The 11,748-nt window shown below is 50.7% G+C and overlaps 1 protein-coding gene across 2 annotated transcripts in view; it reads left to right on the forward strand.

Annotated features, from left to right (window-relative positions):
- The window catches only part of DISP3 (dispatched RND transporter family member 3), a 44,790-nt gene extending 33,812 nt beyond the window's left edge, over nt 1-10,978 (forward strand). The window contains exons 20-22 of one of the 2 annotated variants that reach the window (XR_010989736.1): nt 452-618; nt 1,289-1,886; nt 10,895-10,978. Coding sequence is in view for 1 of the 2 variants with exons in the window: in XM_068158431.1 (XP_068014532.1) it covers nt 452-618; nt 1,289-1,651 (530 nt within the window). In the remaining variant the exon portion in view is untranslated. Of the gene's footprint in view, nt 1-451; nt 619-1,288; nt 6,670-10,894 lie in introns of those variants that run through there. The other variant, XM_068158431.1, reaches the window with a different exon arrangement.
- The last annotated feature ends 770 nt before the right edge of the window (nt 10,979-11,748 follow it).

Consider the following 11,748-nt stretch of genomic DNA (forward strand, 5'->3'; position numbering starts at 1 on the left):
GTCGCTAAACTTCTTGGTTTAAAAATCAAATCTATCATTTCAAAACCACTTAGTCTCCCACACATGACTCACAAACAAACACCACTCTTGCCTTCAAGAAAAGCCTCAGCCTTGTAACTCCAGAGAGCAAACCCAAGAGCCCTTGCTCCTGTAGTGCCACATGTGCACACTTGCCTGGGCTTGGATTCGTTCTGCATCAGCCTCTCATTCTGCCTGCTGTTTAGCTGGGTGCTGCATTGTCCCCAGCAGGGCTGATTGCCTGGGTGAATGGTCCCTGTGCCAAGGGGAGGTGAGGGAAGTGTTTGCCTCCATGGGCAGGAGGGATGTGTATGAGGTTCAGACTGGCTGGCTTGCAGGCCTGCAGGGCTGTGATCCCAAACTCTGCAGTGGTTACTCGTACCAGTAGTCACAGAGTCCTTTAAATTTGCTTAACGTGGTCTTCTTCACACAGGGGTGGTCTGCTTGGTGGTGACCATCATGTACTGGTCTGGCTGGGAAATGGGAGCTGTGGAAGCCATTTCCCTCTCCATCCTTGTTGGCTCCTCTGTCGATTACTGCGTGCACTTAGTGGAGGGCTACCTGCTGGCAGGGGAAAACCTGCCCCTGCACCAGGCAGAGGTGAGCTTTCTTCTTTCTATAACCTTGCACCCACTTGTGCCCTCCATGCCACTCAGCTGTGATGCAGATTAGCAAATTGCACTGGATTGGAAGGGACCCTCAAAAGTCATCTTGTGCCCCCTGCAGTGAGCAGGGCCCCCTCCAACTGGAGCAGGCTGCCCAGGGACACATCAAGTCTGATCTTGAATGTCTCCAGGGATGGGGCCTCAACCACATCCCTGGGCACCTGTTCTGGTATTTCACCATCATCGTTGTGCAGAACTTAGAATCATTCAGGTTGGAAAAGAGCTCAGAGATCATCAAGTCCAACCTATCACCCAACACCTCATGACCAAACCATGGCTTGAAGTGCCACATCCAGTCCTTTTTTGAACACCTCTAGGGACAGTGACTCCACCACCTCCCTGGGCAGCACATTCCAATGGCCAACAATGCTTTCTGTGAAGAACTTTCTCCTCACCTCGAGCCTAAACTTCCCCTGGCACAGCTTGAGACTGTGCCCTCTTGTTCTGTTGCCGGACATCCTCCTGATGTCCAACCTAAATCTCCCCTGCTCCAGTTTCAAACCATTGTCCCTCATCCTATCACTCCAAGCCCTTCTGAACAGTCCCTCCCCAGCCCTCCTTCAGACCCTGAAATGCTGCTCTAACACTGCTGTCCCTCCTGGCAGGACCCCCAGGCGTGCCGGCAGTGGCGGACGGTCGAAGCCGTGCGCCACGTGGGTGTGGCCATCGTCTCCAGCGCCGTCACCACAGTGATCGCCACCGTCCCACTCTTCTTCTGCATCATTGCTCCTTTTGCCAAGTTTGGGAAGATCGTGGCCCTCAACACTGGGGTCTCCATCCTGTACACCCTGACTGTCAGCACAGCCCTGCTGAGCATCATGGGCCCCAGCACCTTCACCCGCAGCAGGACTTCTTGCCTCAAGGCTGTGGCGGGAGTGCTTCTGGCCGGCCTGCTGGGTCTGTGCATCTGCCTCGTCCTGCTGAAGAGTGGATTTAAGATCCCTCTCCCCAATGGGACAGCCCTCTAGACCCTGTGCTGAGCGCCACATTGTTCTGCCTTCTTCCTCCTGTTCTATTTTTCTTTTTTCTTTTTAAAGGATATTTTTTGTAAGAAAAAAAAAGAGGAAAAAAATCCCCTTTTTCCAGAAGTTTTCCCACTCCAGATGCACTTTATTTTCTAATGGGTTTTGCTCTGAACTTGTATTTATTTTGGGTAGTGATGGATGACGGACAGTGAGGGCTGCCTTGGGAATACCTCAGCCCGTGAGTAGGATGAGAGGAGTTTTCCTTCTCTCAATTTTCTTTCTGCTTTGCTTTTCTTTTTTCTTTTCTTTCTTTGATTTCTTTCGTTCTTTCTTTTCTTTCTTCTTCCTTTTTAATGAACAGAGCTTTCTGGAACCGCAAAGCTAAAAGGGGAGAAGTTGGGAATGCCATCTGATCCCCTTCAAAACCCTTCTCTGTCCCTCCCCTTGGCCAGGGTCAGCGTTGCAATGATGGCTCCTGAGGTGATGTTCTGCCCCCACACCAAGCCTGTGCCTCTTTACCTAAGCCTTTGACAACAGCAATGAGCTGTTGGACAGGCCTGGGAAATAGCATTGTGTGGAGCCCTTTGCTGTGCCCTGTACCCAAGCTAGAGCAGCAGTCAGCTCTCCACCCAGGAGCTCTTACAGATGTCATTGTGGGATCTAACTAGAGACACTGGGCAGCACCACTGCAGTGACCTGTTTGCAGCACTTGTGGAGGGTGTCAGGACATGTGGCTTTCCCTGCTTTCTGAAGGGACAGCAGACTCTTGGCTGTGATCTCTTGGGTCTGTCAGCAGCCATCAGCAATGCAGTTGGTGTCCTCAGCAGCCTGTTCTCCTCTCCCTCATCTCAGTAGTGAGGCCAAGGTAGTATCAATGCCCTGTTTCACCTCTGCTCAGTGTGGTACCTCACCAGTCACTGCCTCTGCTCTTGATAGCCTTTTTTGTCATGGCCTGCATGGATAAACAGTGCTGCATCCTCCGTGGCAGCTCAGAGGCACTCTCCCTTGTGGAGACATGAGGGCAGGGGAGCTTCAGCCTGTGGCTGCTGCCTGCTCAGAGCAGATGGCTCATATTAAAGCAAAATGAAATGGCAAACTGGTGCCATTAACAAGTACATTTTAAGCATCGCTGATTCTATCATATTTTTAAAGTGGCAATAGCTCAGTGTGTGCTGTGACATGCTGCACATCTGGGCCCTGCAGAAGGTCAGGCCCACTGGGGGATGCATTAAACATTATTTACAGGGGTGCCAATAGAAGGGGGTGGCCAGAAACAAACAAAACTCCATTTGTTTGCAGAGACCATGGCCCTGGTGCCTTGGTGTTCCCTGTCTGGACTGTCCCTCTTTTGAAGACAGAAATTCCAAGAGGCTCATTCCCATTGCCAGCCAGGTTCTGGGGCCTGCTGAGACAGACCAGCAGCTGCTTTTGCTTGGCTCAGGGTATCTCTGCTCTGATCCCTGCCATTGTTACACCTTCACTTCATGTGAAACTGCAGCAAATGTTTGTTCCTAAGGTTCCCCAAGGTGTCAGCTGGAGAAAGGAGTGCCAGGACAGGATTCTTGTTTTTGCCAGGGAAAATCCAGAGCAGTTCTGCTACAGGCAGTGAGGGTGGTGAAACCATGAGCATAACAGACCTGGTTTCTTCCTCACCATCCCATGGTGCAGCTGAGTTACCCCTTTCTGCAATGTGTTAAATGTTCCTTGGCACCTACCTGTGATCTGCACCAGTTCCTTCATGCTGAACCCTGTGCCCATGATTAAATGGTTCTGAAAAGGATTTTTTACTATTCTTTAGCTCTGATGGTTGCTGTTCAGCCCCAAGCTTGGTCCATAAGCCATGCTCTTCCCTATGTCTGTTCTCCAGATTTAATTACTGGTGGTGCCCAGCCCTCCTAAGTGGCAGTGAGCACAGAGGGCAGTGTGCTGATCTTTTACAGCCCCATGGGGCCCACATGGCTGTGGGGTGCCCCAGGTGAGAGCAAGGTAGCCCTAGTTTTGTTGTCAGGGATGCTCTGGCTGGCAGCCTGACCTGAATTTATCTAATGCCTCTAACTCCTTAAAGCTGATCAATATTTCCAGGTCACTAGGCAAGAGAATAAGATGCTGAGAGCACTCTTAGGGGAAGTTCCTCCTGTGAGCATGAAGAAACCCTGAGAGGTTTTAAAGACAAGGCATAGATACACTTTGAATCCTGTAAAGTTTAAACTTCATTTAAGCCTCTATGTCCTATGTCTGTGCTCACTCTAAAGAGGCTATGTAAGCCCCCCACCTCCAGAGTGATTCTGGACACACCATGCTGGGACCATTCATTCAGCCATTTGAGAAAGGCAGAGATTAATTTCAAAGCAATGGAAAACCTTTTATGCCTCCTGGGTCTGATCTGCAGACAAAAATAACAGTTCTCAGCACCTGAGAGGCTCTGTCCTGTTTTCTGGAGCAGTCAGGGGAAAGGACAAACTCTCATCTTCCCTCCTCTCTGGTCAGCTCTTAGCGCAGACAGGTTGCCTGGCACTAGCAGGAGCAGGGCATCACCTTGCCCTTGTTTGTCCAAAATGATAGTGGGAGAGCAATGGTTGCAGTGATTCAGAAAGGAAAATCAGAGACTGAGATAAGTGCAGAGCAGTAGCAGATGAGCCACAGAGACTTTTGAGGCGATTGTGCCCCTCCAGTAAGGAAAATGAGGCAATGAGAAGAGAAGGGACTTACTCCAGGTTGTAGTAGAATGGCAAAAGAGCCAGGAGGTGATTCTAGGTGATGCTTTTCACTGCAAGGATTCACTGAATGTTGGCAAGCTGAACATTTAATTAAATGTGGTCATGAGCCTTGTCTTAAGATCCAACTAGGCATTTGGCTCATCACCATCACTCTGCACAGCTCTGTGATCAGCATGGTTGGTGCTTTCTCCATGTGCTATGGAGTCAAAGAGACTCAGAGGTGGGACCCAGCCTTCCTCAAAATGCTTAAAACACCCTGATCTCCCCAAGTGTCTGAGAAGACAGTGAATCACCAGCAGATGTGTACATCCAGCTCTGTGTAGGCAGCATCCTCCTTGGGGCTAGAAAATACTCCTAAGCCTCCAGCAGGAAGAAAAGGGATGGGTTTATCCCAGCAAATGCAAGGGTGGGGCTGACAGCCCTGCTGGGAGTTGCTGTGCAGGGGCAGATGCTGGTTGCAATAAAAAACAAGGCCTCACCTGCCTGGCACTGTGCCAGGAGCAGATGTTTGCCCTAAATGAATTCCTCCCACATCTCTGCCCATCTTCTCTCTCTGATGACTCCTTTGTTTCCCGGACTGTCTCTTGGGCTCTGTCATCTTGCTGAGCAAGGTCCAGCCTTCTCCGGTAGCTGCTTGTGCCAAGGTGTTAGCGGAGTCTGGACTAAAAGTGGCTGGAGATTGTCTCAGGGAGCATTTCTCAGACAGGGGAAGCTGGGCAGTTAAAATGCTTCATACTAAGCTGTCAGATTTGATGTTTCTACCCAGTGCAACAGAGCAGACCAGCCTCACTTGGAAGAGAATGCTCCTGGTTTCCAGTCTTGTTGCAATTAGAAACTTGCAGGAGTTTTCAGCTACAGCACTCTGCCTGGGGTGCTTCTGCTTACTGCCCACGCCTTCATTTGTAGTCAGTCCTGCTGAGGGCTACATTCTGAGAGGCTGATGTTCATGTGTCAGGATGGGGATCATTCTGGAACTGTGCAGCCTCCTGGAAATGAAGCAGGTCCTGACCTTATCCTGCCAGCCTAGGGTGGTTGGAGAAGGGTGGTGCCAGAGCACTATGATGCACGCACAGAGCTGGTGCTGGTGCTCTTCGCCTTCAGCAGAACTGCTGAGGAGTTCAAGGATTCCTATTTCTGTGAACAGTCAGGGAGAGTCTCTGCTCTCAACAGTCCTGTTGAAATCAGATTTGGAGTGAGGAGGAACAGAGCTGATGTGATTTGCAAAGATCAGTGTCAGAGGAAGGAACAGATCTGGGTCTCCTCCCTTTGTTTGCATCCCTATGTCAGGGTGCTTCTTAAGACACTGCTGGGTCCACATGGGGTCTGTACAGCCAACAGGGGCATCAGGTATGGCCACTGACCTTGGCAATTTCAAAGGCTGCAGATGCTGAAGGGGGATCAGTGGCTGAGCTGGGCTGTTTTCCTCTATCCCTGCTGGATTTGATACTATGCCAGAGCAAAGGCAGCCTAAGAAATATCCCCAAGAGAAGGGCATGTGGCATGCTTATGGCGTTACTGGGACCACTGATACAGTGATCTGGATGCAACTGTCTCTGCAGACCCCTGGCTTTGTCTGCAAAATAGGATGTTGCTTTATGTCACCGCATCTAATTCGTTTAGCTTCTCCTGCACTGAAAATTCCTACCAGAGCAGCATGCTCTCCTGGAAGGTTATAAAAATCTTTTTATTTAACCCTGTGACACATATAAATCCTCCCACACTGCCCGCCAAGGAAGCTGTGCTGACTGATTTGCAGCCAGGCAGGACAAATTCACAGTCTCTTAGTTACTTCTTCTGAAATCACTCCTCGCCCCAGATAGTCACAAGCCATAGTTCACAGGATTTTCAAAGGCCTCTGCTAACTCCTCTGCTCCTGCTTAGCACCCTGGGTCCAAGAGCTAAGAGTCTCTCAAGACCTGTCTCCATCCTGAGGATGTAGTTGTTTGACCATTTGTCTTTCTCCCTTCTGCTACTCCTCTGGACAGTTGCTGGAAGGGACAGGAGGGCAATGGCCACTACCAGAGGCAGAGCAGAAAGGTTTGCATCAGGAAGCAGAAGAGAATAAATGGGAGGAGGATGGTTCAGAAGCAGAGGGGAGAAGAGGTGAGCATCCCAAAGACAGAGGGAGGGCACTGCCGTTTCACCGCGTCATGTGCAGACCTTAGAGTATCGGTTCTCAGAGTGATGTAGCACAATTCCTGATGTAATGTAGGCGTGTTACTTTTGTAAGTCGTCTCCTACCCTCACTATTTTCAGTGTTCCTTGATTTTTGGAGACTGTTGTAAATAAAAGATTTTGACATTCTCACGTTTGGATCCCTCACTCATCACCAGGTCACTGTCACGTGGAAGCATAGTGCTGGCCAGAGTGGCACTGAGGTTGTGTTGTGTACAGCACCTAATGTGGGATGACACCACTGCACCCAATGTGCACCAGGCTGGCTGCTCCTGCTGCTGAAATCAGGCCACTTGAAGCCAGTTTACCATATCCAGAAAAGCTGAGAGTCTGGAAATGCTCACTCAAGATCCCACATAGGTCTGCAAGACTCTTTGGCTTGAGCAGGAGCTTTAGCTAAGTTCTGTGGAACTCCTCCATTCCATACCGTGCTTCTTCCAGTGCACCAGCACTTCCGTGCTAACCCCACAAGGGGATTCCTCTGCCTGCTCCTGCAGTACTGCAGTTTGTCACAATACACAGTGCCTGGCACACTTCTGCTCAAGGTTTTGTCTCTGTCCTGTGCTGCAGCTCTGACTGCACCCTAGAGTGCTGCAGGAGCTCTATTCCATACCCCTTCTTCTTCCCACCCTGAAGCCCAACCCCAAGCCCCAGTCCTGTGGTTCTGAAAGGAAAAAAGCCACCATCAGCCAACATCTCTCTGAAAACCTGCTTGTCAGAGCCTGCCCCTTCCACTTTGGGAGATGCTGTCCCTGCACCTTTGTGCCTGCTTCAAACCCCCCAACCTTTTGGGAAGCCACAGAGATAGAGGAGCCCTCGCTAGTTTCCCGTATTTTGGGGTGAGAGCTGCTAAAAAGGGCTGAAGCCGCCGGAGGGGTCTGAGCGCTGCCGGCTCTGAAGAGCGGCAGGTGTGTGCGGGCGCGGGTGCGGCCGCGACCGCCTCAGCGCATGCCAAGGCGCAGCCGGCAGGAGGCTGAGGGAAGAACGGGACCGGACGGGACGCGGTGAGTGGTTCCTCCAGGGATCTGTCCTCTTAGGGTCCCCCCTTTACTCGAGCTTTTGGCCGGCCCCAGCTCTCCGTGCCGCTCTGAGGTGTTTTCCAAGGGCTGCTCAGGCGCCGGTGCAGGGAGTGGGGTGAGGGCTGCAGCCCGGCTCTTTCCTCCTCAGAGCAGCACCGCTCCCCGTCCTGCTCCCCGTCCTGCTCCCCGTCCCTTCTCTTCGCTGCAGGCTTCTCACAGAAATGGGGAGCTTTTCAACTTTATCCTCGTCTGCTCAGCCACGCTGATGAAAACATGGGTCCTCTGGGGTTTTAATCTGTTCTTTTGGGGCTTTTTTCCCGTTTTCTGGAGGATCGTTCCTTAGTGATCTTTCTCCCTGGTAGTGGGCCCCCTCTAAGCTCCTTACCCCACAGACGGCATTGCCCTCTTGAAAGGCGCTTGGTCCACGGCTGGTTTCTATGCAGCCCCACACGGCTCATTATCTATTTCTGAGAACCTCGGGAACAATCTCCTGCCTCTGCTGAGTGACACAAAGGTCAGTCCAAGAGGATGACTCACTCTCTTCCCTTCCCTGGCAATTTGTCACCCTGCAGATGACACATCTTCCCGGCCCCTCAAGCGGTGAACAGAGCTCTGGCACACCTGTGGGGAGCTGTGCTTCTAGGATGCTCCTTTTTTGTGTGTCCTGTGTGTGTTTATTCAGTTACTCTGTGCTCCCCAAGGCTTCAGCATGGGAATGAGCAAAAGCTGAAGGCTGGGTGCCAGGCTTTCCCTAGCTGTAAGGCAGCAGAGGAGCTGAAGCGAGCCCAAAAGTGGGAATTTGAAAGGCTGGTGGATCATTTTTCTCTAAGTGTTGGCTCATGATGCCTATTTCTTGCTGCCACCACCACCACCCCCTTTTTTTTTTTTTCTTCTTTTCCCCTCAAGTTAGAGCAAGTTTATTGCCCCAGGAGCTCAGCATGAGGACATGTTTCAAATTGCTGTGTGCCACGAGCAATAGAAAGGGGCAGGGAGCTTGGGAGCACCTTGAGCAGTATTTTGGCAGAAGAAAAGCAGTAAGGAAGCCTGGGCAGGCATAAGTGCATTGAGCTCAATGCTGGGATTAGATAGGTTGTCAAAAACTTGGTTTCAACCCCAGATGTAAAGCAGAGAAGCTGTTTTGCCGGGTGTGGTTGTGCATGTGTCAGTCGGGGGGGGTCGATTGTCAGGTAAGTGCAGCTGTGGCCAGGCTGAAAGGCAGCAGCTGGGAAACCATTCCATAAACAGCTGCTTGTGATGGGAATTGGAGGAGGCTGAATTAAGTTACAGATAGACTGTGATTTAGAAGTGTTCTCCATCTTAAACAGGGAATGTTCCTATTGTGAAGCAAAAAGAAGGGAGGAGGTACAGATAGCTCCTGTGCATGGACCAACGAAGAGCAGGGGTGTCTGAGAGGAAGGGGTTTTGCATTGCTTTGGGTAGCTGATGTGAGGGCAGGGAGGCTGGGTCAAGTCCTCTTCCAGTGGAAGATGTGGCAGTGTTGGAGTGCCCAGAATGAGGGGGTGGGTGTGAGGGCATGCAGTCACTGAAGGGGTGAGCTGAAAATGTGGCACTGAGAGCACTGAGGAAGGCAAGCAGTTCTTGCTGCTGCTCTACTTCAGTGTTTGTTAGGTTGTCTTTTGTGTTAGGCTCATTTTAGCTACAGGTATGGTTGCTGATGTCATATTCCACATCACCAAAGAGCTCTGCAGCTTTGTCAGAGCACTGCTGGGTGATCAGGAAGTTCCCACATGAAATGAGGTGATTTGAGATTATTTCCTTAAATGGACAGAACTTGGAAAGTGCAGAGAGAAGGGATGGGGCAGACTCATGGTGAGCTTTTAAAACAGCTGTGTGGAGATGCTTTCATTGGTTTACTTATTTTCCTCTTAAACTTTAATGACCTTTCCATTGAATTTCTTTGTGCTGAAAAGTGCAATGCTACTGCAAAGGAAGGTTGTGTACCTGCAGTAGGACTTTTCATCCCTTCTAGCTGGTGGCCTCTGGCTGAACTTCTTAGGGCTGTGTTGTGTTGGACAGTCTTAGAGCTTGTTTCCAGTCTTAATGATTCTATGCCTCTCTGTGGGGAGGCAGCAGGGACTTGGGTGTTTTTTCTTTAACCCTTTCCCAAACCCATCAGCTGGCTTGTGCCTCTCCCAAGATGATTTCCCTTTGCAGACAACAAAGGAGTTGGGAAGAGGAGCAGGTGAGTTGTTCGAGCAGTCAGTGCATAAACTAACTGCCTACAGAAGGCTGGCTGAGTCTGGACCAAAGTTTGTTGTCTCAGTACTGAGCACTGCCTGTCAGAACAGCTCCATACTATGGGGAGTGGTGAGAGCCAGGAGCTGTCCCTTGGTGGCATTCAAGAGCATGATGAGTTTGCTGCCGTCTGTCACATCTGCTCTGCTTTGCTTCAGAGAGTTTGTGTTTGGATGGTATAGTTTTGTCACTAGAGGATAAGCAGTGATGGCTCATCTCCTTGAGTGTCACCTGGGCTTGTAGTTGTTTCCTGAATGAGATGCTGTTGAGCTGGCTCTGAGTGGTGCACAGTGCTCCTACTGTATGCTGTTTGGGAGTAAACTGCTCCTGATGACAGCTTCTCAGGCTGGCAGCAGTGGGTGGTGGGCTTTTTTTTAACCCTTGCAGTCTTCCTGAGGGCTCTAGTTTGTCAGAGGTACAGGAGTGAACGAGCATCAGACCTGTCCCCTTCCCTGCTAGTCATGTACCTCTCCAAGGAGTTCCTGTAAGGGAGCTGAAGGATGAACCCAGGCTGCTGTGAATGCCTGGAATGACAGTGATGATAAATCATGAAAACTTCCCAGTGCTTTGTCTGTATGTCTTTAAGCTTTATTTTTCCTGATGTAAAAATGGAACTGACATCTGTCTAATGTGTGAGGCTGTGACCCCAGTGAAATCTACTGGTAGGTGCTGTCAGAAGGGCTTCGTGCATCATCTCAGGCTGCTGTGCAGACACCCTCACCATGTCCCAGGGCTCTTGCCACTAGCTGGGAAAACAGAAAGGCAGCTCTTTCCTTGGGACCTGCTTAAACTGGCCACATTGGATCTTACATGGGAGAGAGCATGCTCTGAAGTGCCCCAGCATGTGTTTAGGTGTCTGCTATGGTAATGGATCATTTCCATCCCATCAGTATGCAGTTATCTTCTAGTTCTACAAGAGGCTCCATTTTGCTGTGCCCTTGTTTGCTTTGGACCTTGAGGAGTTAGCAGCCTGTGTAGCTGGCAATACACCTGAGAAAAGGGCATGGCCCTGCCCCTGGAATGCACAGCAGGCACCAGGGCAGAGACACCCAACTGAGCATTAACTCTGTCCTCCACAGGTTATCGCTGTGTGCTACCAGGGAAGGCTACCAGTGCTCTCCAGAAAGCCTCCTCTGCTGTCTGATCTGCTGAGGCCATTTCTAATGAGCTAACTACAGACAAGCAGTTTCAGCTTCCTCCTGACACGTGGAGACAAGTAAGCTTTTCCTCCAGCACTGCTGCTCTGACCCCATTCCCACTGAGCTGAGAAAGCTGCCTGCCCCACAGCCTCTGATCACAAACCCTCCCTGCCCACCTGGTAGCTGGATATTTGGGAGCACTTTGGGATGGCAGCTGTGCAGGGGCAGCTCCCAGCAGGGTGAACAGGGTGCTGGGGTGAGGAATGTTTGGAAGAGAGCTGGGACAGCCCAGCAGGCAGAGCCATGCTCTCTGTGCTGTGTTTGAAGGGGATGGCTCTTGGCAGCACTGGACTGGAGCTGCTCAAGGAGCCTTGCTGGGGAAAGCTGGTGGTGACCAGCTACTCACCTCGTGTGCTCTCGGCAGCCTGCAGTCCCATTTATTAGCACTTAAATTTTGCTGTCTCTGCTCCAAACAAAGTGTTTAGAGCATTGACACGAACAGCTGTCCCAGTCAGCCAGATCGTAACAAATGGGAGCTCTGGCTGGAGTGTTATTTTGCTGCAAGGGGGCAATACATCTTATTACTAAACAATGAAGCTCGTGATGGATGGTGATGACTCTCTTTGCTGTCTTGCCTGATGATCACACTGAAAAATAAACATAAAGCCAAAGATGTTCCCAGGGATCTAGACAAGGCCTTGCACTGTACCTGGGAAGAAGCAGCTTTGAGTTTCTCTGGGGGCCTTAACTACAAAAGCCTTTTCATCAGGCTGATGGTTATGCTGCCTTCTCTC

This window comes from Melanerpes formicivorus, unplaced genomic scaffold (genome assembly GCF_026170545.1).
Source record: "Melanerpes formicivorus ecotype bairdi unplaced genomic scaffold, bMelFor1.0.p_v2 SCAF_39, whole genome shotgun sequence".
Classification (NCBI taxonomy): domain Eukaryota; kingdom Metazoa; phylum Chordata; class Aves; order Piciformes; family Picidae; genus Melanerpes; species Melanerpes formicivorus.